Source organism: Salvia hispanica, chromosome 6 (genome assembly GCF_023119035.1).
Source record: "Salvia hispanica cultivar TCC Black 2014 chromosome 6, UniMelb_Shisp_WGS_1.0, whole genome shotgun sequence".
NCBI classification, from domain to species: Eukaryota; Viridiplantae; Streptophyta; class Magnoliopsida; order Lamiales; family Lamiaceae; genus Salvia; species Salvia hispanica.
Window position 1 is genome coordinate 32544327 of NC_062970.1, and position 26442 is coordinate 32570768.

Here is a 26442-nt window from a genome sequence, read left to right on the forward strand (position 1 = left end):
CATTTGTACTCTTTTATTGCACCACTCAAGTTTCTTTGTTAAAATATGGACGAAGAAAATAATTGTTTTGTGAATCTTAATGTTATGCTCCATCCGTCCATAAGGAGTATGGAGTACAAAATATTGGATTCTACTTCTATTTTACTATTTTAGTACATGAAGGGCATTACTAAGGGTCTTACTAAGTAGAAATAAAAGTGGTGTTATTTTTTTGTAAACGGCTGTTTGGAAAACCATTATGAAATATTAAAATTAATCTATACATATACATAGATTCTAATAATTTTTACTTTTTTATAAATATAATTTGTCTATTGTAGTATTAAAAAAAGGTACTCTATTTAAGATTGATATTATTATCACAAAAGTGTATATATCTTCTTGAAAATTCTTTACTAGTATATCTATAAAATTGATATAGTACATAATTTGGTAAAATAAAATATTACTATAATTCTTTAAAATTTGATACTTTAGGAAAATGACTCACTTATGGTGGTAAAGAGGGATTATATATATGTTTTCAACTTTTGTCTTCTATAGCCAGCATATTGAGTACCCTTATATCGTTACAATTTCTGGCTTCAATACGAGAGATGAAGTGTACAATTTAAAAAAATTCTCACACAATTCAAAAGGAAGCTAAAAATATAAGTAGAAAAAGGTATTTAACTATTTATGCAGCATGCAAAATTTGCATGAAAAATCAGTTACCCATGAGTGCGACCCACATCACAGCTGGTGCCAAAACCTTCATATCTTGTGCATGAATCTTCATCTCATATACAACCAACCAATCTCTCCAAACCACACAAAATCATGAAGATCATAATCTCAACGAAACTCTGCAAATTCACCATAGACGTTAGCACCCATGAGCCAATCCTGGAAATAAAAAACAAAATCCAGGGGCTCCTGGGAATCCCTGCCCAGTCCCAGACCCTGACGGTCTGGGACTGGGAGCTAATCGACGGACTCGACCTAGAAGACTACCCCCTCATCTCAGACGGGACCAACATCAACCTCTCTACCACGAGCGCCAAAATGAAGATCACGGTCAAATTCTCAGCAAGGAAGATGGAGGTGGAGGCGGAGCAGAGCGACACGGTGGGGAGGCTGAGAGAGAAGATCCACATGATGGAGCGGACACCGATGCGGAGGATGGCGCTGTTCTTCAATGGGGCAGAGATGGAGGATGATTTGAGGAGTTTGAGGGAGTATGGGGTGGGAGGGGGCGGGGAGGTGGTGGTGCTGATGAAGGCGATGGGGGAGGCGACATCGAGGAGGGTGGTGGTGGTGGTGCAGACGTCGGCTAGCTTGATGGACGGGGCGAGGATTCCGGTGGAGGTGAAGGATTCGAGTAGGGTTGGGGAGGTGAGGGAGATGCTGGTGGAGAGGAAACTGCTGCCGTTGGATGAGTATATACTTATACATAAGCAGAGGATTATGCGTGAGGATTTTAGCCTGCGTTGGCATGGTGTCGAGACTGGTGATGTTTTGTATGTTTTCAAGGGAAGCGTTAGCCGCGCTGGGATCTAACCTAGCCTATTCATTGAAATGTGTTGTGGAGAATAGATATGAAGGATTGTTAAATAATTAATCCCAATTTTTTGGGTTATAAATTAATCATGAGTTGGATAGCCGATTTATTAAGTTCCTTTTGTTTATATTCTATTTATGGGTTAATTAATAGCGAGGATTTTAACATTAATCTCATTGAGTGTACACCATAAAGATAATTCAAATTCTGATACAATACAACTAAGCATTTTGTTAATTTTTGTTCTTTAGCTATTGTAAATGCAATGCTTGCGTGATTGTAAGAATTTGGCATGATGAAAGTACGTCATATCCAATATCGTCCACCTCTCATATGCACCGATATCTTCTCATGATGAAAGAAGGTCCAATGGACCCAACCATCACATTTGGCGCAAATATTCGCCAATGTAACAACACTTTCTTGCACCACTAGACCACTGTACCGTGGCAGGGTACTATTCTACCACTAGACCACCGGTGGTCTTGTTATCACTTCCATAAACAAAATGAATACTGTAAGATACATAAGTGCAAAGTTTTAGCTTTTACATATAGTAAATTTAATATAAATAAGTATCTTCTCACTTAACCCTCGGAGTAAAATCTCTAGTTGACAGATTAAATTCTTCAACTAAGTTTATTACTAATAATCAATTCACCGGGAGGAAGTTGGTAAGAGAACTAAAATACAACTAAATATGTCATCGACCTAAAACGGAAAACTCTAATATACATACTTAATTAAATTCTAAGATGCTCTTTCAAATGTAAGAGCACACGTGATTGTGAAAGTTTAACTTTATCTAATATGGTCTCACCAACTAACCGGAAAATCAAGAATGTCATCTTCTCTTTTGGGCCTTTGCCTCTCCCCTCAAATCCACTGCCACCGTCGCTTATTAATTTGTTATCTATATGACTAATGTTTCACTATCTTTTTCGTCGGAAAAACCGGTGAGAAACTTTGGGAGAATCGGCGGCTTCAAAATAGTGAAGATTGACAGCTTAAAAAGTATTGAACCAAACTAGAAGAACTTAACAAACATAGCAAAATCCATCCAAACATTTTAGAAAAAAAGTAAATGTGATAACTATTTAGGTTTAGGAGTATCACTTAGTATATTAGAATAATCAACACAAAATATGGTAATTGTGTAAAGTTTCCCTTTTGTCACCCTTATTTCTCGAGTATTGCTAAACTTAAGCATTACTATCGACACAAGTTTGATTAAATCTCAAGAAATTTTCAAAATTTAGATTTAAATTTGAATATTAAGTACTTTTTGTAAACCTAATCGACACGTTACAATGTTGGTACTAGCAGTACAAATTTCAAACTAATGCATTTAACTTAACCACAATTTAAACAAAATCAACTCTCACTATTGAAGCTGGTTACAAACTTAGAATGACTCTTATTTGTGGTGGAAACAGCAATTCACTGCAAAAAAGCGAATGCTGTACACAACTCATGCCCATTTGCTGCTCCCTCTCTCTCTCTCCGTAAACCCTTAAACCCACCATAAATCACTACAACCTTTTCATCTCTTGCCAACTGCACAACCTCTGCGCCTTTTCATATTTCAGGTTCACTCTAAATGGAGTAGTATTTTTATATGCTGCTAGGCTACCTTTTAATGTTAGTTGGGAAGCTTGCTCACTTTTAGTCACTTTGATCACACTGACGCTTGATTTTTTTTTCATGTTTCAAGAACTAGGCAAACGAGGTTTAAAAGATTGTTGTTTAGTTTAGTTAATACTACATTTTAAGGTTGTCTTGTCGATTGCCCATTTCTGTTTTTTCCCACTCCGAGGTTTATCTGATTTTCACTCTCCAATTATTTTGATTTTGTTGGAACTTTTTAAAATTTTCAGTTAGTCGATATTTATGAGATTACAAGGCTTTCATTGAATCATATATTGCTGAAAATGAATTTTGTTCATGATACTCGAAATTTATGAGATTACAATGCTTTCTTTGAAATTATATTTGTTGAAATTGCATTTTGCTCCTGATACTCATTGTGTTTTGATAGGTTGATCAGGATGTGTGATAGTGGAGTTATAAGGGCATGGGAAGAGTGTGTTGTGGTGCCAGAAAGGGGAAGTCGCATTGTTCATTATAACCTCAAAGATAACATTGGGAATTCTGTTGTTGCTGTGGTTGGGAGGGAGAGGTGCATCAATCACATGGTCTATACAGTTTCAGAGGACTACTTGCGAGTCTTTGGGTCCGCGGGCGGTGTTTATGCGGGGAAGAAGTGGCAAGCAAGACGAGAGGTTGTTGATTGGCTCATCACGGTTGTGGCAAGAGGTGGACCAATCATGGCTAGCTCAAGTATGTCTTGCTCATTCAACCTTGATACTTATAATTTATCCAAGTTAATGATTTTTTTTAGAATAGGTTATGGGTAAGTAACCTTCTCTGAAATGATAGCTATATCATGGAATTGTGCATTATCATATATAGATACCCATTCATTCTTTGTTACCTTTTGAGTTATATTGTTAACCAGTGCCAATGAACGTTTTGGATACTAGTTCCGGTCATTGTAACGGTCCTAATCCGTGCAAGTAAGAGCTGTTTTCTAAGCATGGATCTTACATTGCTCGTGGAGACCAACAATAAGACTTACTGTTGAAATTGCAAGTGATGGTATATCCATGAATATATATCCAGCAGCTTAGTAATGTGACATTCGAGAGAAGTAAGAAGGAATTAACAGGGAAAGTGTTTGAAATGTTTTGATAATAATTTCTATGTTGTTTCAGATAATCAAGAGCTAGAGCTGTTCTACTTTCACTTTCTTGAATCAGACTTTGTTTTACTTGGTTTTCATGCATTTCTTAAGAATGTGGTTATGTGAACATTTATCCTCTTCTTTACCGATAAATGGATGAAAAGTGTATAGGACTGAGAAGTGATGATTCTCTTTGCACTTTAACTGTTTTGCAGAATGTGTGCTAGAACTATTCGAGCATTTTATAAATCACACAATGTTGTTGTTTTATCTAGCTCTTAAGTAGTACACTAATTGGCATTCGCTTTCACTATATGTCTTTCCATGCCATTTTGATTATTTGATAGGATAAGTTATCTATTTAGAGTTCGAATATATTGTTTCAGCTACAAATTTTTTCAGATTTCTCTTTCTTCATCTTCATCATTCCAGATATGAATCCTTACAGTGCTCATAAGCTCTTACTTTTCATCTAGAGAGTTAAGTTTATTCTCACCATCGTGATGTCAACATCCGAGACAACATAGATTTTCTAAATGTTCTCTTCAGACTGCTAATGTTAAGATCAAAAGGTAATATTGAGTTGTCTTAACGTAACTTAGCTTTGACATCACTTTAGATCTTAACATTTGACAGCATGTTAAGACTATACCTCTAAATCGAAATAAATCTTACCCTATGGAAGAACTAACCCAATAGTTTATCATGTTTATGGCAAGACATATCAAGTTGCATGTCACAGAAATTTTTGGTGCAATCTATTTTAAGTGATTGACCTGTCCTATCCTTAATCTCAATGTCTAGTCTCCCGCCGAAGCTGCAATTCACGAGCTACAGATGAAAAAGTCAAACGTCCCAATCCTGAAAAGTATCCACTGCAAACTTCCAAGAGAGTGAAAAGATGCAGGCTGAGTGAGATCCTCCACAGCAACTGCACTAGCAAGACAGATTTAACTTCAGACAATCGTGCAGTTAAATGGGAACCGACATGTAACAGAGTGAGAATCAATCTTCCAATGAAGATACCGGTTATTGCTCTTCCTGCACCTGAGCCACCATGTAAAGTATTTCCCAAGTTCAACAAAAATATCGAGCTTCTTAGTCAGGACAGCGGCATGCGAGGCTGCTGGTTCAGGTGCAGGATCTTGCTTTCATCAAAAAGCCGTCTGAAGGTTCAATACAAGGATGTTTTGCAAGCCGATGGAGTTCAAAAACTGGAGGTAGTCATACACGATTTCCCCTTTCTGTAGTCAAGTTCAGTTTAATTTAAGTATGCACAAAACAGTCAAATGCTGCTGATCACCTTGTAGTTCTGTTTACATATCCTCTTTGCATAAAAATATAGGAATGGGTTACAGAATCACGAGTGGCAGATCCTGATAAACTAGGCATCAGATGTTTAGGCCGTCTTACAATCAGGCCTCAGCCATGTATGGATTCTTCAGTCACTACATTTGTGGTCGGAGCTGCAGTTGGTGTGGTGGTGCAACAGCTGGTGGGAAGGCGTTGTAATTGGATATGAGACACCGACGAATACTAATCTTCAAGTTTACTTCCCTGGTAAGGTTTTGAGCTACTCAAACTGCACCTCTATCCTATGTGCTTCCATATCTCTAGTAACTGACCGTGTTTCTGAACTAGTTTAATCAGTTGTTTTATTGCATTTAGTTTCGACGGTTGATGCCCACAATGGAGGATTTGATTCAGTTACCCTTAATCTGTGCAGGTGAGAACAGATTCTCAACTGCTGCGAGGAAGCATGTGAGAGTTTCAAGAGATTGGATTGACAGCAAATGGGTGAACATAAAGGGAAAACATGATATACTATCTTTCTTATCTTCGATATTTAGCCCCGGCCCAAACCTTACACCACAAGCTGCATTCGTTGAGGCTAATAGCTCTGCAGCAAACAGCGTGGTTGCCACCCATTGGAAACATGAAGGTGACAAGTGGAAGATACCGAGTTCAACTGCTGGCGAGACGCCTAATTTCAAGAAACGACTTATAAACAGATATAATGAAGAGGTGATGAAGTCTGGCAGGCTCTAACAGTGATATATGACCAGCAACTTTTGGCTCTGTGAATTTGTAGATATGAATACTTAGAGAAAATAGATCATGATGGATTGTGCACATTTTGGTTGCATTCTCTGCAAATGTATACATCTTTTGGCCTCATAGTGTATACGTTGATGTATGTAACTAGTCATTTTACCATTGCTTCTAACCGATCACATTCACATCATTGTCCGAGTTTCTTTTGAAGTAGATATCTAAATGTCGAGTATATTCTGAAGTAGATATCCGAATGAGTATAACTCGTAACAATCTATCTTTGGGAACATATGAGGATTCTTTCACTGTTTGGTGTTTAACAGGCATCAATCACACAAAATTAATAATTAATTAATTTATTATTAAAAATTATATTTAATTTTTTAATATTTAATTCCATCCCTCCATTTTCGGATTCTGGATCCGCAACTATTTGTATGCATGTGAAATAGTAACAATTAGCTGGTGGTTCCGAACTAAAGTTTCACAGTTGCATATTTCTTGAACCGTAATCGAGATGGCCCCTGTTCGGTTTCTGTTCTAGTTGGCCTGAAACTGTAATCAGCGGTTTCGAACGGATGGTCAACATCCAGCTTTGATCCAAACAGCCGGTTTGTAAAAAACAATGGTGTCGCTTATTATAGATTTCTAACGAAAATCAAAATACTGTTCACATTTAGTTGAGATAGACTAGAATTAGTAGAAGGTAATCACAGATATTTTCACTAGTTAGAAGGCAGGAGAGGTTCAAGATACAATACAACAGCCAATAATGGTGAATGGATTCAATTACATGGCATATTAGCCTCATCATGTTAAGAATGAGTCATCAAAATATACAACATAATGCCACTGCAGCTATCTTCTCCCCCTTGATTGATGATATTGCGAATCATAGATGAGCAATACCCTTTCTGAGAAGGATATCGTAGACCCTGTCGATTTTCATTTGTTCAACTTGGAAGAAGGAATGTGCGTCAGATTTCTTAGTGATATTGCCACACAAAATTTGGGTCGTCAAGTCCTCCTGAATCTTCAGGTAATGTTGTGGGGATAGCCGGATGTCGCGGCAAAGTTGTTTCTCCTACCACCAAAATGACACAAGGCATTGAATTCAGATAGTTAAACACACACAACGCAATTTTTCGTGACAACCCAAAACTCCACACTTACAGATTCAGAGAGTAGATTGGCTCCGGAAATTGGCACGAAATCTGAATCTGTCCAAGAGTTGGCTTGGCCTGCTGATGTCGTGGTTGAGTAGGTACCAAATGAATCAGAAACACTCAGACTTTCCTGGCTGCTTGGGCCTGCCTGAGAATTTTCCTTTCGGTTAATAACATCATCACCTTCCCGCCTCTTCTGCTCAAGATATCTATCGGCCTCAGCTGATGAACGGCACCCAGCAGCTCGTGCTTCCTAGATAGAGACATCAATGTTCCAATTTTAAAACGAGGAGAAAATATTCAGAGGCATTAGCTGCCTTCTACATTGCCAGCCAAATTCTTACTTAGATGTTTCTGGACCTAATTGCTTCCCATTGATTAATGTTTTTTTTTTCAACTCATCAAATTATCTATTCTTCAGTTAAATGTGAAGTTCATACACATTTCAGCGTTTTATCTATGTATTTCAAAATTAGGCAGAAAGGGCAATCCAATGGATAGACATTTGCCTAGGGTGACATGATTTTACCACTAGGAAGAGACGTTGGCATACTACAGTGGTATGTGAATCAAATTAGAAATTGCAACTCGAGAAACTTGTTAAATTGATATCTTGTCTGCCCAAAATGTCTAGTCTGGTCACTTGTAAATGAAAACCGTAAAAGTAGGGAACAAAATCAATGATGCATTCCCATCGTAAGAGAATACCTTAAGTTCTCGAATTCGTTTTAGAATTCTATGTTCTGAGACGACAGTTTTTAGTAGTTCTTCATGCTCATCCTTCGAATGGAAACGCATGAAAACATCATAACGTCGGCACAATTCCTTCTCTTCATGAGAAAAATCATCAAATGGACTGGGATGTAGCAAGTTCCTTTCCAGAATAAAATCCTTTCTACGTTTTCTCTCATCAAGCCTGTCAACAACAAGAACTCAAAAGATTGTGAGAATATCTTATCATAGGAGTAAAAGGCTGGAGACCGACGAACACACATAGAAACTGGAAAGAATTGAATGGAAATAGTAGAACTGAACGAAAATACAAGAAAATAATCCTCATGCGGGAGGCCCCCGGTGTTCTATCTTGGATCTTTTCTCAATTGCCGATATCCATATATGCATCATCTTAGTTACTAATGCAATAAATTTATCATGGACAAAAGATAAAATCACAGTAATTGAACTGGAAGGTTGTCTGTTTTTGACCAGGCATACGCTAACCTCACTAGTTTGCAAATTAAGAGAAGTGTTTGTGAAGTTCACATTGTTGTTTACATAATTAATAAACATGAGAACTTGGGTTGCACTATCAACCTAAGGGGATTGAACCTATAAAATCTTAAAAGACAATGAGCTATAGATACAACAATTAACTATAATTCTCTCAACACAATTGTTCAACAAATTTAAGCTACCAAAATACAGACATTTTACTGAAGATGTTATCAACCCAAGGGGATTGCATTATCAACCTAAGGGGATTGAACCTATACAAGACAATGATGTATAGATACATCAGTTAATTATAATTCTCTGGATACAATTGTTCAACAAATTTAAGCTACCAAAATACAGACATTTTACTGAAGATGTTACCTTTTTGAATATATACGAAGTACTCTCAGTTTCAATTGATGCTCCTCGTCTGTATCAGTTTCCTTGAATTCCATATCAGCCAACAGCTGCTCAGCTTCATTATCATATTCAGGGTCGAATTCTTGTCTTTTGGGATTGTAACCACTTGAATCCAGCAAAGATGGGCCTTCAACCTTTGCAGATTTAGGTTTGTTTACACCAAAACTGCGGCCTGAAATATTGTACCAAGTAATATAAGAGTAAGCAACGACCCCCCCCCCCCAAAAAAAAAGTACGGTAGGGCAACATAGCATCCAGAAGAACTAAACATCACCCACCCTCCATCTTTAGAACATCACCATGATCCTTGGCAGGGACAGTATTGGACAGCTTTTTATTAACTTTTGCTCCTGCAAAATCATTTGCATCAGAACTATCAGCAAAGCACATTTAGGCACACATTCACACATTTTTTGCATGGTTTTAATTCAAATATGAAGGGAATGCGTAATAGGTAATCATATTTGTTTAAATAAATGTGCTCATCTTTGTGAAAATCTTCAAGTCTGTATTATATCTATTAGAACTAAAAAAATCTATTACTCGAATATAGTTCATTCTACAAAAATACTTTTCCTAAATACTATCAACTTAATGCCCCACCATCAAAATGTGGCTACTTTGTAGTATCACAAGTCTCAATTGAATCATATAAAGGTATGAGTCTCAGGGTGTCCACAGGTGTTCTCTTATATATATTGCTCCGTCCACGATTAATTGGAACAACCTTCCCTTTTCGTCCATCCACGATTAATGATCATATTTACTTTTTACTACTTTTGGTAATGGACCCCACATTCCACTAGCTCATCTCACTCACATTTTATTTTAAAACTACTATATAAAAGTAGGACCCACCACCAACTTTTTCCACATTTTCTAAAAAACCCAAGTTGAGTCCACTCATGCCAATTATCATGGACGGAGGGAGTATATGGATAGTAGATTACATAGAACTGAATATAGGAACAAAGATATTGAAGATTACATTCAACTGTAATTCAAATGACCTGGAATGGAGTTGGAAGGCAAACGACCTGGAGGACCACTTTTGTATTGATCTTCAATCCTTAAAAAGGGTGAAAAAAGACACAAAAAATAAGAAAATGATAAAAATTTGTATGCAGAATCTGCAAACAAGTAGAAAAAGTTATACTTGACTCTTGAGGGAGAAAATGGTGATTCCTCCTTTAGCTGAAGTTCCCCTGGCAAAAGCCAACCAAGCACAGCCAAACAGTTGGATGGGTTTAAAGCATAATCTCATACAGCAGCATGCCCATATTCACAATTGACTAACACAGAAAATGCTGAAATGGCATATTACATGCACATATGAAATTGTGCAAATAATATAATTTCTTTAAAATGGTAAGCTCATCCCTCAGTTCATTACAGGCCAGAAATACACTAATCAATTATCAAAAACAGGATAAACCAATACCATTAAATCATTAACAACCTGCTCGCAGAACTTCAAATTATTCAGAAGAAGAGGAAAAGAAAATAGCAGGACTCCAAAATCAAAACACTTGAGATCCAAAAACAGGTCCGCTAAGCATGCATCATAAGCAATTCAACTCATGCATCTGATGAACATAACTTATTCACCAATAGAATTAGTACTTTGCTAAGTCAGGCTGACTAGAAAATACCTTAGAGTTGTCTACTAAAGGGTGTATCGATGATATGTAAGATGACAATACAGATAACGGATCAATTTTTTAATCAAACAGGACCTAAAATTTTAAGATGAAAAGTATTCAATTGCAAGCAATTCAAATCGACACTAAAACTGCACATTGCATATCAAAACCTGAAAAGCAGAGGTCAAACAATAGTACCAACCTTTTTTATCCTCAATATGCCCTTTAGCCATCGCGAGGAGTTCCTTTCTATTTTTACCCATAACATGGGTCATATCCTGAGAAAAGAAATGCAAGTCATTTTTGAAGTGAAACACAACCTTAAAAATATTGCATTCCTGGCAGGAGTCATACAGGTAGAGGGAAGCAAGGAGAGTTAAGATAAGCACTCCTGTAATGTTCAATGCATGCTTCTTTTGTCTTGGTCCCGACATGCTCAGCAACTTCTGCCCAGTTTCCCATGCCATACATTTCGATTCCCTGATAGGGTAGCATTCATGAAGGCACACAGTAAGATAAGACATTAAATGCTTTATGGTTTACGTAGCATTGATCATCAAGAAACTGAAATCAGATAAGAGATCACCTCCAGAAGTAACATTTCCTCATCAGCCTTCCACTCTGGACAGATGAGAGGAAACGACAGGATATCCTGTAGAAATAACTTTTCATATACCATCAAATAATAACTAATAACTGTCCCTAGTTATGATGTGTACAAATAATAATTCCAATATAAGAAATACATACTATCTTATCCATAAATATAAGAGATAATAATTTCTTTTTTGAAGTAGTCTTCTTATGACATACATATATGATATAACTTCCAGTAAAAAAAGGAAAATACAAAAATATTCGAAATCACGTCGATATCCATATTAAATATATAACGTATCATGTGCATGCACAATAAAATCATTATAAACATTTAGATATGGTAATCGACGGGCTTCCACGTTTAGAATTCGTCTAAATAAAGTAAGGGAAATGTATTTATATGCATGTGTGTTTGCGTGTGGAGTTGAACATATAAGATTGAGCAGAAGTCTTAAGGTGAGGCACTGACCATAACACGATAGGGGTGGCCACTTTTATGTGGATGAACCTCAGCACCTACTGAGAAACACTCTATGCACAGGTCAAAATCAGAACATACAGCACATTTGATACGAATTCTTCCAGTAATGTCTTTGTTGCAATAGTTACAATGATATAATGCTCTTTTTCCATCACTGCTTCCTTGACCTGAGCAATCAAGCGCATAGGAAAAACATATTAATAAATAGGAACACATGATAACAGTATTCTTATAGAAGCTGTGAAAAGTAAACATAATACATTAACCCTACATCTATACTAATCAGGTATCCCAAAATACTAGTCTAGCCGTAAAGTCGTCAAGCACAAGCTAGTCACTATTGAAGGACTGAGTCAGATATTAATAGTAGTTATATGATCGTTTTGTGGAGGATGCAAGAAACAGAAAATTATGACAATGATTCGATATAGATATCAATATACTGCATAGCTGCATATTATTCACCCAAAACTTCTACTTATATGAGAAGACATTATCACCTGCAGTAACAGATTCTAAATTTTCTCCACTTGGAGCATTCTTCTTTCTCCTTGATCTGCCAAAAAAATGCTTAGTACTTAAAGAAAGCATAGAAGAATTGCAGCAGAAAAAAAATCGCGCAAACGAACTGTCATAGTAATTGATTAAAATAATTGCGATAAAAAATAAAATATCTACTCTCCACATCGCTCCAGCTTAGAAATGCACGAAGCAACAGAATTAGAAGATGTAGTATGACCACATATCATATCATGAATGTCGAAAACATTTGATACCAACAACCTCCAATCTCCAGCTTGGCATTTGAGGTTTTCACACTTGAACATACTAAGAAATAATGCATAAACATTAAAATGCACACCATTAACTATGCAATAAAAACTTTTCCATTTCAACTAATGTAAAATGCAGGATACATACGAGAAAAAGGAAATAAAAAATCATACCTTTGACTAGGATCTTCCTCAGCGTGAAAATTCCCACGCGAACGACCCATTATATCTGGCTTCTGTGCACAATTACATATGATCTAAATCGAAATTTTCAATGAATTGATCGTGAACATTGAAATTCTAAAGAAAAGTGATAGTAAACAATTTAGTTCATGGTAAATGCATGCTTGCAAGAACCCTAATTCAGAAAAATGGGTACATATAAAACCCAAAATTACTTACTATCCGTGGGCATACGTTGTATATACGGATGAATTTAGTTGTTTCCCTATTTTGTGATTTACTAAAGCTTGCTTCACTGTGTTTCGTTTGTGTGCTCTTATCTGGAAATCCATTTTTATTTGTACATGAATAATCTTCTATTGACTTTTACTCTTTTAAGCATATCTATTGTATTAAAATTAGATAGCTCTAATTTAGGGCTATCAATATTCAACATTATATAAAAATTAGATATGAAAATATATAAAATAAATGGATTTTGGTCAACATGTTTCTTATTGGATCCATCCGTTAGGACTTAGGAACTTCATAATTTTGGATAAATTTCAAGTTGGGTTCTATTTTAATCATGTTATCGTGTCATGTCAACATAAGTTATATAGTGTGATTAACATGTTTGTGTGCGAGTCATGTTCAAGTTTAAAAGGGGTAGGGCAGGTTTGTGTCAAGGTCAAGAGTTTCCTTAACAAATTCAATTCGAGCCCGGCCTTATTAAATCAACTAATCAAGTCATTTTCTAATTGATTCAATAACAACGATAATGAATAGGAATGCATTTAATTTATTGACAACCAAGCATACAAACATTTGAACATGAACATGGTAATAAATTATATTTACATTGTATATAATAAAATCCAAGCATTAGTGGCCCACCTCAAATTCAATTAAGGATGAAATTATCTTGAGGAACAATCTGTGTGGTACCAAATGGATTAGAATCAGTGACAAACTTAAGCCGATTGAAGAAAGCCACATACATAACCAATTTTGTCTAATTGAAGGTGTACATCAACTTCGAATGGAATAAAACAATTCCTTGTTAAATTGATTTTCTCATAAAAATTCCATTCATGTGGTGACTATAACAGAAAAGAAATTGATTCCTTTATCTTTTTTTAAAAAATATTAATGTAAATATACGTTGAATTATTAATGGTGTTTAAAAAGTATAGATGCACGATTCTAATTACTATTGATTGTGTAACGGGTACATTTAAAAAAAATGATTTACTCACATTAGTATTATTCAAGTATTTGTATGTTTTTAATAAATAAGCGTCACATATATGAAAATAAATCAGATATTTACAATGATTCAACAAACCCTAAACCCTAATGCAAGCAATATATTTTTGAATCCGGCTTCATCCAAAGTTTCAACTTTCAACCATAAAAAAATGAAATCAATACCAATCGAGTAAAGGCACATCAGATTGAAAGACATATAGTAGTATAATGTCAATATTAGTTGGTAGCTGATTTACTATCCTAAAAATGTGAGAGTAATGAATTACTACTACTATTAATTAATTTTAGCAGTTTCAGATCTTTCAACTGTAACTATGCAACTTCTTCTACATTTTATAATGAATAGTTCTTGGGAAGAATTCGTCTACATATGAAAAGCAGAGATAGTCTTTTATAACATGTTGCATTGGTTATTTATTTATAAGAATAAACGTACTTTAAAATCCAGAGTTTCAAATGAGAGATGATATGTGAGAAAAAAAGTCTTCAAGTTTGTGTCTATTTCCTTTTTATTTCCAAATTTGTGTCTATTTCCTTTTTATTTTCAATAGGTCACAGTTTCTGCAGTGGGAGTTTCCAAGTTTTCCAATGCAAGATTTCAAAACATTCGAATCCATTACACACCAATTCTTTTATTGGTTGGGAATCAATGAAGTGGAGATTGATCAAATATCACACAGCCTTGGTTGTGTTTCTACTTTCTTCATCACCATTGAAGTGTAATTATTTGGAAATGAGAAGCTGTTAATCATTTATTGGCTGGAGACTTAGTAAACATCATGCATTGTTTTCTCAGAAGCAACTGCTCTTTGGTTTTGCTAATGCAAGTGGATCTCTCTGAGAGTAATATGCCAATTTTAAAGCTATAATTATCATAATATTAGCCTTAACTTAATTGTAAAGTGTAAAGTAGTAGGAGTAATAAAAATTTGGGAGTGGGTAGGATATAAATACTTTGCTAATCAAATATCCAAAACTACAATCGTACATTGTTTTGGAGTTTTTAACAATTTTCCAATGAGGAAGTCACACCATAGTAGCAAAACCCATCATTACAGATAACTAATTAATTAGCTTCATAGATATTTGAACTCAAGTCTAGAGACAACAAACAGAGCCATCTCATCTTCCAAAATTGCTTCCCACTTCACCTTCAAGATCTAGCCTTCTTCTTCTTTTTTCCATCGGTAGCCGCTGGGGTTTCTTCCAAGTCTTTGTCTTTGCTCTTCTTCTTTTTCTTCTTTTTCGCAGTTCCATCTTCTACTTCGCCTCCATTTGCATCGGGCATTTCCTGATCTTCGTCCTCTTGCTTTTTCCTCTTTTCTTTCTTCTTCTTCTTTTCTGATTTTGACTCCTCTTTTGAATCTCCATTTTCAGTCATAGGCTCATCCTCTACAAAGGTTTGAAACAAATCCAGTCATAAGACATCAATATAAGCTACCAAATCTAACACACGAGAAAAGGTAACATATCAGTGCATTGTGATCACCTGCAGGATGATAAAATAGTAACACCGCATATCAAACAGAGACATCTCATTTGGTTCAATCAAAGATACATTACAATTTAGAAGTCAGCATGCAGTGAATAATAATAATAATAGTACATGAGCTAGTACTAAGTGCAGGTAACAAAAGGCATTGGCTAATTAAGGGAGAACTAACACAAATGAAGCAGTAAATTTCATGTGTACAGATTGATCAGAATAACATCATCCCATGACAAATAGGCAATATCCATATTTATGCACTCGGAGATCAGATTCTGAATGATTGTTTATTTTTTTATTGATTCAGGAATCAGGGAGGGGAGTGTTCAAACCTTTGCTTTCAACGGTGTCAATGACAGACTTCATGACATCAATATTTTTACGAGGAGCAACCCCTTTATCATAAAAGTCTAGCCGTTCTTCAACCTGCTCACGGAGTTTCTCTCCGAAAGCATTAGTACTTGCATCTGCATCAAAAAGGACACCATAATTCAACCATAACTTTTTATCCACAAGACAAGATGAACCAATGGCAAAAGACCATCTAGTTACCTAAGAAACAGTCAAGGCGAGAGGCAATTGAACACTTGTTAGCAAGATATCGAGCCATACGGCCTTTATTTTTAGCAGAAGCACGGCCAATGAATGAAGAATGAAATATAAGACCATACTTTGGAGTGTTTCCATGCGTTTTCAATGCCCTGAAGACATTGCATGAGCATAATCAGAGAGTGCATAAATTGCAACAATAATATATTCATGTTAATCATGCTTCAATAAGATGCACATAGCCTTCTCAGCACCGGTACCTAAATAGAGCCTTCTCAGCACCAAGGATCTGAAGAGTAGAAGAAGGGCACTTTGCCAGGTTTGTAAGACTACCAGCATGGGAAATCAAACGAGCACCAACAACCTCACCAATCAACGCAGCCAAATTAGGTGCAATGTCACTCATTTTGGAAACAAGATAATCATAGAGCTTCTTCCTATACTCAGCAAGATCCAACACTCTTTGTGCAAATTGTTTGACATTAATCAAATCTATTGGTGACAAATCCTGACCTGTAAAAAGAAGAACAGCACATTAACATGGGATTAAGTAACATACCGTCACACAAACAAATGTTAGAAATGTACCCATGGATGCCTTGGCAGCTTCTATAATCTCCTTAGCTTTATCTTCATCTCCTACTATGTCAGTAAGACCAGACAATTTGTCTTCAGACAACTGTGCTTTATCATCCACATATTTTGCAACTTTGGCATACAGATAATTGTCATTAACAATCTTCACCAACTCAGGGAAATGCCAAGAGTACCACTCCCTGGATGAAACATAATTGAAATATAAGATTTATAATTACAAAATTACAGGTAATATGTAATTTCACCTTCTGAAAAATATATGAACTATTAATACAAGTTAGAAAACATTCAGAGGCAAGACATAATTAGGAGTAAACGCTGCTAATAGCGTTAGGAAACAGTAGAGAGAAGAACTAAATAGAAGGAATATACTACCTCACTCTCATGGAAAAGGAATTGATATCTTTATCAAGAGTATCTAGGAGAAAGATAGCCTGGATAACCATGTTGTCCACACGGTTCACATTGAACTTCACCTTTGCTCTACTGTAACTGTGACCCAGACCAAGTTGAGCCTTTTCCAAATCTCCAGGCTGTCCAAATATAAATTGAAGAAGAGAAGACGACACACATCATTTTTGGACTTCATAGTCCACATTAAACGAAAGGAATGAAAATCAGCAAATTTCTTACCTTCAGGTTTTCAATGAACCTATCAAAATGCAAACGGATGCCACGAATGAGTTCAAGAACAAACTCATTACTTTGGCAGGGAATCTTAGTTACTTCAAAAATATGTGATCCAAGTTTTGGCTCTGCCACTCCCAAACTAAACTTTGGCTTCTTTCCCTCTTTGACCTTGGGTAAAGTTAGCTCCAGAAAGTTTCTCAGTTCATCAGTCATTTGACCTTAATTGAACATCAGACACCAGCAAAAGGAAAAGAGTTCAGTTAAATCGTAATTAAAAACAAATAGCAACAAGCACAATAGTTTATGAAGTGGTCAGCTGCATTGGTTTTAAATTAATCTGGACAGAACAACAAGGGAAAAAAAAATTCAGGTATGCATTTTGAATTATCCGACCCCAGCCCCCTCCTAAAGATACACATACATGTCAAAGAGTTTCATTAGGCAAGAAAAAACTCAGGATTTTTCACAACACCAAGAATGAGATAAATTGAGTATGTAACTACATAAACAGAACTTCTCACTTCAGTTCCCTAAGAAGTCATCCCCATAACGCATGCGAAAACACCAACTTAAAAACCAATCGCAACAAGATTAAAGACAATTCCTCCAAAATACACCACAAAAAAAGAAACAACTACAACTATATGAATAATCCTTCCAAGGCCCAAGCAGATATAAAAATTTTCTTAAGATTCCTAGGTTTTTACCTTCAGAAATGGCGTTGCACTGGTTGAGCGCATCAAGGGCGGAGTCATAGGGGGTGAAGGCGGCGAGCTTGACGACCTTACCGAAGCGGTTAAGGTCGACGACGGAGGTCCGGACAGCCTCCGTGTTCTGGCCAATTTCATCAATTCCATCAGCTGAAAATAGAGCGTATCCCGACGCCGACTCGTAAAGCAGGTAGAGCGTCATAGCACAAAACTCGTCTTTCGACTGTGAGGAAGAGAGAGGAAAGGGGCGGGGGGAGGTTTATGTTGTGATTTTAGGTTTAGGGTTTTTCGGCCCTATTTGTGTAGCATGGGTCGGGCAGGGCCCACCTTCATATTACAATTTCCAAAATTGAGTTTTACATTTTTTGTTTTTCTTTTCCGCAAATTTAAAATCACAAATTTGGTTTAATTTTGGTATTTGTCACCACTTTTTAAATTTATCTATGATATCACATGTATTTTACAATTTGTTATTTTCTAAAACAATCTAGATAAGATATTTTCGACAAAAAGAAATGCAACTTGGATAACTATGAAATGTTTTTAGATATTTTATACTATATTTAAAGGTCATCGCAAGGATAAAAAGACACATAGAAAATCGTATTAACTTAGTTGTGCCAAGTAGGATGAAAAAACATGTACATCAGTATATTAGTCGAATATGGTGATTGACCTACCATAAAAAATAACAAATGAAATATAAAGTTTATGATATTGCATACTAATATCTCTTTTTTGTAACTCTTTCTCTAACTATTTCATTTATGGCGTCCCAAAGTAATAAAATCATCTTTTTTTAGATACATTTGTTTTTAACTTTTCACTTTATTTTTTTCACTTTATTTCTTCCATCTCTATATTTAACCTTTAAAATTTTAATTTCTTAGATCCCGTGTCTAAAAAAAGTGTTTTAAATAACTTAGAACTAAAAGAATATAATTTTAGGGGTTTAGTTCACCACATAAGGTGCGACTAAGAGCATCCGCAACAACAGTCCATTTGGAATTGAAACGAGTCTACGCTGTGGAGAACCCATCCCGGTGGACCATGGTGGCGGGACACACACCCTAGTTGTGTGATGACACCCATTCGCTGCCCTGCGAGTAGACGTTGTTTAGAGCAATTGAAATTTTATTTTTAAATAAAATAAATAAATTTTGAAATATTTTTTACAAAGTCATTTATTTACTTTCGTAATCTATTAAATTGAATCCTTCGATATTTACATTCATATTCAATAAAATTACTTCCTTCGATTGTTATAAATTCATACCCAGTAAATATAAAAAAAAATCATTTATTTTGAGATATTTTTTTAAAACAAAATAATGATTCTCAATTTATAATCATGATAGTTATGAATCTTGACCTATTTTGAAAAAGAATGAATGTTGAAATTTTTGTTGGTAGCTCCGGGGTTCCATTATATATACTTCCATTATCTATCAAAAAATATTTTGTGAATGAAACAAGTTTTAATGCCTATTAAATAAAAGAGAGTACTAAAAAGAAACCGTGTGTAAAGTACAAGAAGAGGGGGAGAAAAATCGGTAGAAAATTTCTCATAAATAGAAACGATATTAACCAAAATAAAAAATTAGATTAGTACTACTTTGTATGATAAAAAAATATACTAAAAAATCAAAAAAAGATTTTACATAATTAAGCTAAAAAGAGAAAAAGTCTAAAAATGGATGGACGCCATTGTAAACACCACTTCGATCGGAATTTTATGAAGCAAAATCAGTGAAACCGTGGTAAAAATTTTCACAAATTAAGAACACTAGAATACCCCAACGTCGAGAACACAAAAATCAGTAAAAATTGACGACACGCCTATCAACAGTTAACAACGGAACTAAGAGGATAAACATGAGTCAACTGATAAAGTCGCCATTTTCGCATGTTATTTTAACAATGTGAAACGTGAAATAAATTAACTTATACAACAAACAACTAGTGATACTCAGATAAATTATTTTATCTTAACGAAATATGGCTACACTATCCCTAAGAAACAATCTATATACAACTATACGAGCACAGTTTACTTGGATATGGGCTTACGATATTGGTTGGATTCCTTGAGGTATAATAAAAATTAAACTCGAATAAATTGTTTCACACTTCGAGAATTCTCTTCTTAGAAATCACGTTGAACCTTGTAAAATTGCTTGAGAGTTTGAGCTTAAGATATTGGTATATCGGGTATTCACGGGTAGGGATGCCAGTGCAACCCGCAACTCGTGGGCTGACCCGAATAACCCGTGAAATTTATAGGGTTAGGGTTGGAAATTTCTAGCCCGATAAAAAAATCACAAGCTGATTAGCACGCACCTAATTAACCCGCAACTCCTTAGGGCCAGACCCGAAAACCTGATAAAATTTCTATTGTTCTATTTGTTCAAATCCTAATTTGACACTTCATTGATTATATTTATAACATGGATAACCAAAAAATTAACTTTTAATTTTACATTATATATTAAATTTTTATTAACATAATAATAGATAAATAAATTAGAAACTTCAAATTTAAAAATATATTTAAAATTTTAAAACATTCTTTAAACTTTCTCGAAATATGTTTATGTTCATTTTGCACATCTATCTCAAATTTATCATAATTAAATGTCGTACGTTTTATAAATATAGCTAATTTCCGTCATTATTTATTGGGTTGATCACAAGTTAATTTTATCGGTAGCAACCAGATTAATCTGTCGGACTAGCCCGAAACCCGAGCTTTTAGGGTTAGGGTTGAACTTTTATAACCCGAACCCGATAGCCGGCACCTGATTGACCCGAAACTCGCTAGGCCGTCCCAATAATTGACATCCCTATTTACAGGAAATATGTTAAGTACAGATTTTATGAATTAGTGAAATGCGGGATATACTTAACATTTATAGTTTAATTGAATTGAAACTTTTATTTGCTAACATATCGAAATTAAAAATGTGTGAGTATTAATGTATTATATTCACGAAATCATGACCCATAATAATAATGAGATTACATATTTATTTATGATTTTAAATATATTGAAATCCTGCGTACGAATTTATTTTCCCATGCATACAAAATAGCAATTGCAACTCTATTCATAGACAATATACACACTTGTAGATCTCTTTCTTGCCTACCAAGGCAAACTAAAACCCTAACCCGTCCCATCCTCTCTCTATATATAAGGCTACCTTAATAGTATCAAAATTAATTAATTACGAGATCAATAATCTAAGGATGTTTCGCGCCGTAGCTTTGTCTTCTTGTAGACTTATCCCAACTGCATTTCGCGCATCCGCCAATGGCCGCCGTTTCTCAACCGCCGCCGCTAATAGCATGCTGGCCAAAGCCTTGGATTCCAAAATCAAACACATTACTCAATCGGTATGTTATGTTGCAAATAATGATCAATTTCTTTCTGTTAACTTAATTAATTATAATTTAAAACTTGTTTAGAGGCCAGTGGCTCCAGCCGGATTCCCTTTCGAAATAGACCACCCTCTCGGCGGCGACATCACCATGACGAGGGAGCTAGACGGAGAGGAAATTGAAATCGAGGTCAAGGTGGTTGACGACGAGGACGAGGAGAGTAACGACGAGGATGAGGAGAGTAATTCTAATCCCTCAGTAGATCTGGAAATTGATATCTACAAAGATGATTATGGAAAATCAATGAATTTTGAGGCAACTGCTTCTGCTGATGGCATTGTGATCCAGAAATTGACTACAAAGGATGGTGATAATAATGTTATCTGCTCTGAGATGTGCATTGAGTGAGTTGTTGTTTACTATACTTACTAGTAATAATTTTGTTTGTATTTTATGATACTAATAATTTTATAAATATATATAGGCCGGAGAGCGAATTGCAGACCGTGTTGGGAGAGTTTCTCCAAGCAAGAGGGATTGGGAAATCGGTTGCTGCATTTTTGTGCGACTACGCCATGTGGAGCTCACAGGAATCCGATCGACTTGATGTGGAAATATTGGAGAAGATGAAGAAAGTTGTTTCCGACTGGTGAATGCTAGATTATATTTTAAGAATTGCTGTTTACTACTACTTTTTTTATTATCTATTTCAATAAGACAATGTTATATAGCGTCTTTTCATATATGTTTATACTTAGTTATGGATAATTTTCATTAATAATAATAAGAAGAAGGAATGAGAACACCTTGAATGTCTATGAGGCGAACATGTCTTTGGTTTCTGTCATAACTTGATAATTAATTGACCGAGGCGACAATGCTTCATTTGAACAGGAAAATGAGAGTTTGCAATAAATTAAAGTTTACAACAAATCAACAATGATAATTGATGCTAGCACGTTAGAGTCGGACATATATGCAAAATTATACATATACATTGCAACCAAGTGACCAACTGTCGACAAATGAGAGTTATCATGTGGTGGCTCAACTATTCACGTGCATGAAAATATATTTCTAAGATGTAAATCTAGTTAATCAGCTATAACGAATTAGTATTAGTTAAAAACAATTCATGAAAAATATATATGGAATTTATTTTTAAGGGAAAATAAATTTGATTGAAGAAGCCCAAAAATCGGAGAGACGATGGCAAAGTTGGTCTTCCACAACCACAACTTATCTCCCAAGAAAATCTAACACTCCCATTATCCCACATTTTATTATTATTAATTTTTTTTAATTCCATATCTTTTTCTTTTTTTGTTAGTTTAGCTTTTAGGAGGAGGAAGAAAAACTTTCGTTTTCCATTTCAATCAAGAAATCTCCCCCCTGGCGTATTCAATAGTATATTAATAAATATAGGAGTAATTATATATTTGTTGCTGTCTGTTTCTTCATCAATTGATCTTAGGGGAACTGCTTGGAGCTTTCAATTCTTTTCCCCATCATTTAATTTTATTACAGTAAGTTCGCTTTTCATTTGGTGCTTAATCATTTGTTATGATATTTTTTTCATCTTGTGTATCCATAGTTGATCTCAATTTGTGAGGGAAATGTGTAAAAGTGCAGTATTTTATTTGAAAAGCTTAAAATGTTGGATGGAAAGATAAATAACTAGTCTAACTAAAGATAATGATCAATTTTCAACTTTGGTGATTTAATTTTCAGATATTAAAAAAGTGTGAGACCTATCATGATTTACTTGGCAATTTTGTCGTGAATATATTTGGTGGTTGCATGAAATGAGTAAGTATGGTTGATGATGCAGTTTGTAGAAGAAGAATAATGTTCGGATTCAGTGTTAAAACATTGCAAAATGGGTTTGGATCACCGAGGTCTCCGAGCACAATTGGCCGGGGGGAATCTCCTAGGGTGTCGTCGTCTCCGAAAACCGACGTCGGAGAAATCGACACGCGCGCACCCTTCGAGTCGGTCAAGGCCGCCGTTAGTTTATTCGGCGAAACTATCTCGCCCCGAGCAAGGCCCGTCACCAAGAAGACTAGGGCTGAAGAGGTTAACTATACTTGACCCTTAAACATATTTGCTTCAAAGCCTACTAAATTTGGGATTGTTTACACACAGCAAAAACTGCTTGAGAAAGAGACCCAACATCACATGGTGAGTAAGGAGCTGGAATACTACAAAGAGCAGCTGAAAAGTGCAGAAGCCGCAAAGGCACAAGCTCAACAAGATCTTCGCAGGGCCAACGAAGCTCTGCAGGATCTAACGGGAAAGCTTGAAAATCTCAGCGAATCGAAGCAAGAAGCTATCAAAACCACCGAGGCTATGAAACGGAGAGTCGCGGAGCTGGAGGTGCAGCAAACCGAAGCTCAAATGGGCAGCGACACGTGGAAGCTCGACCTCGACCTTGAGAGGGAACGCTACAAGGCTGCGTCGGGAGAGCTCATCGTTTCCAAGCAAGAGCTTGCCAACTTAAGGCAAGACTTCGATGGAGCCCTCGAGGCCAAACTGGCCGCGTTTCAGAAGATTGAGGATGCGCGACAAGCCACCAAAGCCAGCGGGGAGAGGCAGAACATGCTCTCTAAAGAAGTGTCTATGCTCCGACGTGCTCTCGATCAAGTCAAGTTCGACTCCCTCCAAGCGCAGGAGGAACACCTCAAGCTCATCGCTGAGAAGGAGGTGCACTTGTTGGTGCATAAGTCGGCCAAGGAAGTGGCTGAGATGGAAATCAAGGCCCTCAGAGAGGGGCACGGCCCTGAGGAGAATCTGTCGCGTAAGCTTGAGGAAGCCACCGGGGCGATCAAGGTTCTACAGGAGCAGCTTAATGATGTGCGCGCTTCCGACCTCAACTCGTTGCAGACTGCAGTCACGGAGCTTGACTGCGCTAGAAAGGAGCTGCAGCAGCTCGTTGCTGAGGAAGTTTCGATGCACACTTCTGTGGAGTCGCTCGAGCAAGAGTTGGACCATGTGAAGAGGGAGCGCCCAGAGTGTGAGAAGAAGGTGTCGGAAGCAGAGTTGGAAATCGAGCAGATGAGGGTCGAGATAGCAGAGAGGACGGCCGAGCTTGAGACGGCCTTGTCTAAGAATGTTCGCGATGAAATGCATTCGGCTCTGGACAATTTGCTGGCAGAAGCTGAAAGGGCTCGGGTGGAAGCAGAGAAGACGCAGAAGGACGTTGAACTACATAGGCTAAAAGCCGAAGCAGCAACCATTGCAGCTAAAGAAATTGACGAGAAGCTGCAGCTCGCGTTGCAGGAGGCTGAAGAGGCTAAAGCTGCACAAAAGCTTGCAGACAAACAGATACAAGATTCTCCCAAAGCAGACGGGGCAGACAAGTTGAAGGGCCCGGGATCTGAATCTACAAGGAAGATCAGACTGTCAGTTGAGGAGTTTAAGACGATGAACCACAAGATCGAGGAAAGCAGAACTAATGCTGATTCGAAAGTGCAGTCTCTCACAGCTGACTTGCAAAAGATAAAGGCGAGCCATAATGAAACCTCGCAAAAGACAGAGGAGATCTTGAAACAGAGTGAGGACTTACAATTGGAGATTGAGGACGCGCTGAAGAGGGCAGAGGTGGCGGAGGCCGAGAGGAAAGTAGTTGAAGGCGAACTCCAGAAATGTCGTATAGTAGTCGGAGAGCCATCTGGAATATTGTAAATGACAAAAAGTGCAGCATAGCATATCAAGAAATACCAGAATATCCCATCCTCATGTAAAAGTAGCATAGCTGTTTGATTAAGTGTAGGTAGGTAGTATTTATCAACTAACCTTTTACACTTAAATCAACTATTATCTGATTTCAAATAGAGTTATCATTAGGTTGTTTATTCAAACAGAGAACTCCATAGCTATATGCACTTTAAAACAGCCTTGTGCCCATGAGTTCCAACAAAAGAATCATAGAATTAAACCTCAATACATATATTAAATAGATCTCTGCATTCACCCTTGTAGGGAAACAGCACCAGAATATATGTGAAATTTTGTATATTTGCTTTACAACATATGTTAAACGGATGCAAGATTAGGACATACTTGATAATATAGAGAAGCCGGCGTCTGCAAATGGCTTCATCTGTGGTTGGGTATTGTGCACTTGTGCAGACAGCTTTGAGTAGGTATTTAGGCAAACTACATCAAATTACATAATAGTATATAGCTAAAGGATCGATAGCTAGAATTATAAGCCAATATATTTGTGCAAGATGTGATTTCAGCACCTCAAAACCAGAGATTGGTTATCTAGAACTTGTAACTATTAATGTTTAGATCCTTGAGAAATATTGAGATCCTTGAACTTCTTTAACTCGGATTCCAAAGTGTCTGCGATGACTTCTTTATCAGCATCTTCGGGCAAAGTTACATGAACAGACCCTTGCTTTACCGGTGGGGCAGGTTGACAAAGCAAGAATTGTTGCTTAACATAATTGTAGAGTTGTTGGTGAAATGGATGGTCCAAGGAATAGCAATTTCCAGCGCTACTTTCTGAATATTTTACAGAGTCAGAAGATCTCTTACGGCAGAAATGGGGAAGGGATGAATAATCCATTATCTGCACCAAACACAGTACCTTTGGTTAACTTGCCAAATTTAAGGAATTAAAAAAAAAGAAGAAACAATTTAAAGAAGAGGAAGAAATTACCTTAAGTAGATCATCCTCTCCACAACTTGAGAGTACATCAATTTTGTTCCTTGTTCTTTCCTGAAGAAGTGGCTTTACTACCTGTTAACAGCTCCAAGATTACACTCTTGAATAAAATATTGAAAAAAGAAGAAAGAAAGTTTGTTACTGGTCTTGTAATGATATATGTAGTGTTCTGTCATAAGAAAGCGTGACAGGATTCACACGAACCTTCCAACAGGCTGAAAAGACGTATGGCGCATTCACAATGTAATAAGTTTGTGCTTTCTCAGGGTAGTTAAGATCGTCAATAGAAGTAATTGTAGTCAGGAGCTGCAAAAGAACAAATATGAGTATTGTTAGTGATA

The 26442-nt window shown here is 36.4% G+C and overlaps 6 protein-coding genes across 11 annotated transcripts; 4 read left to right on the plus strand and 2 right to left on the minus strand.

Moving 5' to 3' along the window:
* Positions 1 to 108: 108 nt before the first annotated feature.
* On the plus strand, positions 109 to 1638 carry LOC125196341 (polyubiquitin). Its single transcript, XM_048094830.1, has one exon. It carries the CDS (start codon positions 820 to 822, stop codon positions 1537 to 1539), a length of 720 nt encoding a protein of 239 aa, XP_047950787.1. The 5' UTR covers positions 109 to 819; the 3' UTR covers positions 1540 to 1638.
* A 1360-nt stretch (positions 1639 to 2998) lies between these two features.
* On the plus strand, positions 2999 to 6500 carry LOC125193584. Of its 3 annotated transcripts, none has more exons than XR_007171598.1 (5): positions 2999 to 3129; positions 3579 to 3880; positions 5088 to 5503; positions 5594 to 5843; positions 6010 to 6500. XR_007171598.1 is itself a non-coding variant. In XM_048091411.1 (5 exons), exons 2-4 carry the CDS (start codon positions 3589 to 3591, stop codon positions 5803 to 5805), a joined length of 885 nt encoding a protein of 294 aa, XP_047947368.1. In that variant the 5' UTR covers positions 2999 to 3129; positions 3579 to 3588; the 3' UTR covers positions 5806 to 5843; positions 6010 to 6500. The 3 variants fall into 3 exon arrangements, 2 of the variants coding, with proteins under 2 accessions (XP_047947368.1, XP_047947369.1); XM_048091411.1 differs by having other exon boundaries at positions 5629 to 5843; XM_048091412.1 differs by having other exon boundaries at positions 3588 to 3880; positions 5629 to 5843.
* A 534-nt stretch (positions 6501 to 7034) lies between these two features.
* LOC125192961 (transcriptional adapter ADA2b) lies at positions 7035 to 13168 on the minus strand. 4 transcript variants are annotated; one of them, XM_048090645.1, is made up of 14 exons: positions 13039 to 13168; positions 12811 to 12872; positions 12364 to 12419; positions 11852 to 12030; positions 11369 to 11434; positions 11137 to 11262; positions 10985 to 11060; positions 10296 to 10344; positions 10150 to 10208; positions 9418 to 9489; positions 9101 to 9311; positions 8213 to 8420; positions 7512 to 7757; positions 7035 to 7422 (listed from the first exon to the last, which is right to left on the minus strand). In XM_048090645.1, exons 2-14 carry the CDS (start codon positions 12858 to 12860, stop codon positions 7231 to 7233), a joined length of 1590 nt encoding a protein of 529 aa, XP_047946602.1. In that variant the 5' UTR covers positions 12861 to 12872; positions 13039 to 13168; the 3' UTR covers positions 7035 to 7230. The 4 variants fall into 4 exon arrangements, with proteins under 4 accessions (XP_047946602.1, XP_047946606.1, XP_047946605.1 ...); XM_048090649.1 differs by having other exon boundaries at positions 9439 to 9489; positions 13039 to 13134; XM_048090648.1 differs by having other exon boundaries at positions 13054 to 13127.
* Positions 13169 to 15010: 1842 nt separating this feature from the next.
* LOC125192962 (nucleolar protein 56-like) lies at positions 15011 to 18314 on the minus strand. The gene is made up of 8 exons (XM_048090650.1): positions 18043 to 18314; positions 17339 to 17553; positions 17081 to 17238; positions 16697 to 16884; positions 16369 to 16621; positions 16112 to 16260; positions 15892 to 16026; positions 15011 to 15462 (listed from the first exon to the last, which is right to left on the minus strand). The coding sequence occupies exons 1-8, from the start codon at positions 18245 to 18247 to the stop codon at positions 15224 to 15226; spliced, it is 1542 nt and encodes a 513-aa protein (XP_047946607.1). The 5' UTR covers positions 18248 to 18314; the 3' UTR covers positions 15011 to 15223.
* Positions 18315 to 21288: 2974 nt separating this feature from the next.
* On the plus strand, positions 21289 to 22106 carry LOC125192679. The gene is made up of 3 exons (XM_048090307.1): positions 21289 to 21441; positions 21514 to 21830; positions 21911 to 22106. The coding sequence occupies exons 1-3, from the start codon at positions 21295 to 21297 to the stop codon at positions 22077 to 22079; spliced, it is 633 nt and encodes a 210-aa protein (XP_047946264.1). The 5' UTR covers positions 21289 to 21294; the 3' UTR covers positions 22080 to 22106.
* Positions 22107 to 22756: 650 nt separating this feature from the next.
* LOC125192687 (WEB family protein At1g12150-like) lies at positions 22757 to 25288 on the plus strand. Its single transcript, XM_048090314.1, has 3 exons — positions 22757 to 22952; positions 23258 to 23502; positions 23572 to 25288. The coding sequence occupies exons 2-3, from the start codon at positions 23275 to 23277 to the stop codon at positions 25108 to 25110; spliced, it is 1767 nt and encodes a 588-aa protein (XP_047946271.1). The 5' UTR covers positions 22757 to 22952; positions 23258 to 23274; the 3' UTR covers positions 25111 to 25288.
* Positions 25289 to 26442: the final 1154 nt, after the last annotated feature.

Excerpts from the sequence above, each read along its gene's own strand:
- LOC125196341 (XM_048094830.1), top strand. The coding sequence starts at position 820 with ATGAAGATCATAATCTCAACGAAACTCTGCAAATTCACCATAGACGTT.
- LOC125193584 (XM_048091411.1), top strand. The coding sequence starts at position 3,589 with ATGTGTGATAGTGGAGTTATAAGGGCATGGGAAGAGTGTGTTGTGGTG. Across the intron at positions 3,881-5,087 it reads ACCAATCATGGCTAGCTCAA|TCTCCCGCCGAAGCTGCAAT; the intron begins GTATGTCTTGCT and ends CTCAATGTCTAG. Across the intron at positions 5,504-5,628 it reads ATGGAGTTCAAAAACTGGAG|GAATGGGTTACAGAATCACG; the intron begins GTAGTCATACAC and ends ATAAAAATATAG.
- LOC125192961 (XM_048090645.1), bottom strand. The coding sequence starts at position 12,860 with ATGGGTCGTTCGCGTGGGAATTTTCACGCTGAGGAAGATCCTAGTCAA. Across the intron at positions 9,490-10,149 it reads GCCTTCCAACTCCATTCCAG|GAGCAAAAGTTAATAAAAAG; the intron begins GTCATTTGAATT and ends ATGATTTTGCAG. Across the intron at positions 7,758-8,212 it reads AACGAATTCGAGAACTTAAG|GAAGCACGAGCTGCTGGGTG; the intron begins GTATTCTCTTAC and ends GTCTCTATCTAG.
- LOC125192962 (XM_048090650.1), bottom strand. The coding sequence starts at position 18,247 with ATGACGCTCTACCTGCTTTACGAGTCGGCGTCGGGATACGCTCTATTT. Across the intron at positions 16,261-16,368 it reads GCTGAGAAGGCTCTATTTAG|GGCATTGAAAACGCATGGAA; the intron begins GTACCGGTGCTG and ends CAATGTCTTCAG. Across the intron at positions 15,463-15,891 it reads TGACACCGTTGAAAGCAAAG|AGGATGAGCCTATGACTGAA; the intron begins GTTTGAACACTC and ends AAACCTTTGTAG.
- LOC125192679 (XM_048090307.1), top strand. The coding sequence starts at position 21,295 with ATGTTTCGCGCCGTAGCTTTGTCTTCTTGTAGACTTATCCCAACTGCA. Across the intron at positions 21,442-21,513 it reads TCAAACACATTACTCAATCG|AGGCCAGTGGCTCCAGCCGG; the intron begins GTATGTTATGTT and ends AAACTTGTTTAG. Across the intron at positions 21,831-21,910 it reads TGCTCTGAGATGTGCATTGA|GCCGGAGAGCGAATTGCAGA; the intron begins GTGAGTTGTTGT and ends AAATATATATAG.
- LOC125192687 (XM_048090314.1), top strand. The coding sequence starts at position 23,275 with ATGTTCGGATTCAGTGTTAAAACATTGCAAAATGGGTTTGGATCACCG. Across the intron at positions 23,503-23,571 it reads AGAAGACTAGGGCTGAAGAG|CAAAAACTGCTTGAGAAAGA; the intron begins GTTAACTATACT and ends GTTTACACACAG.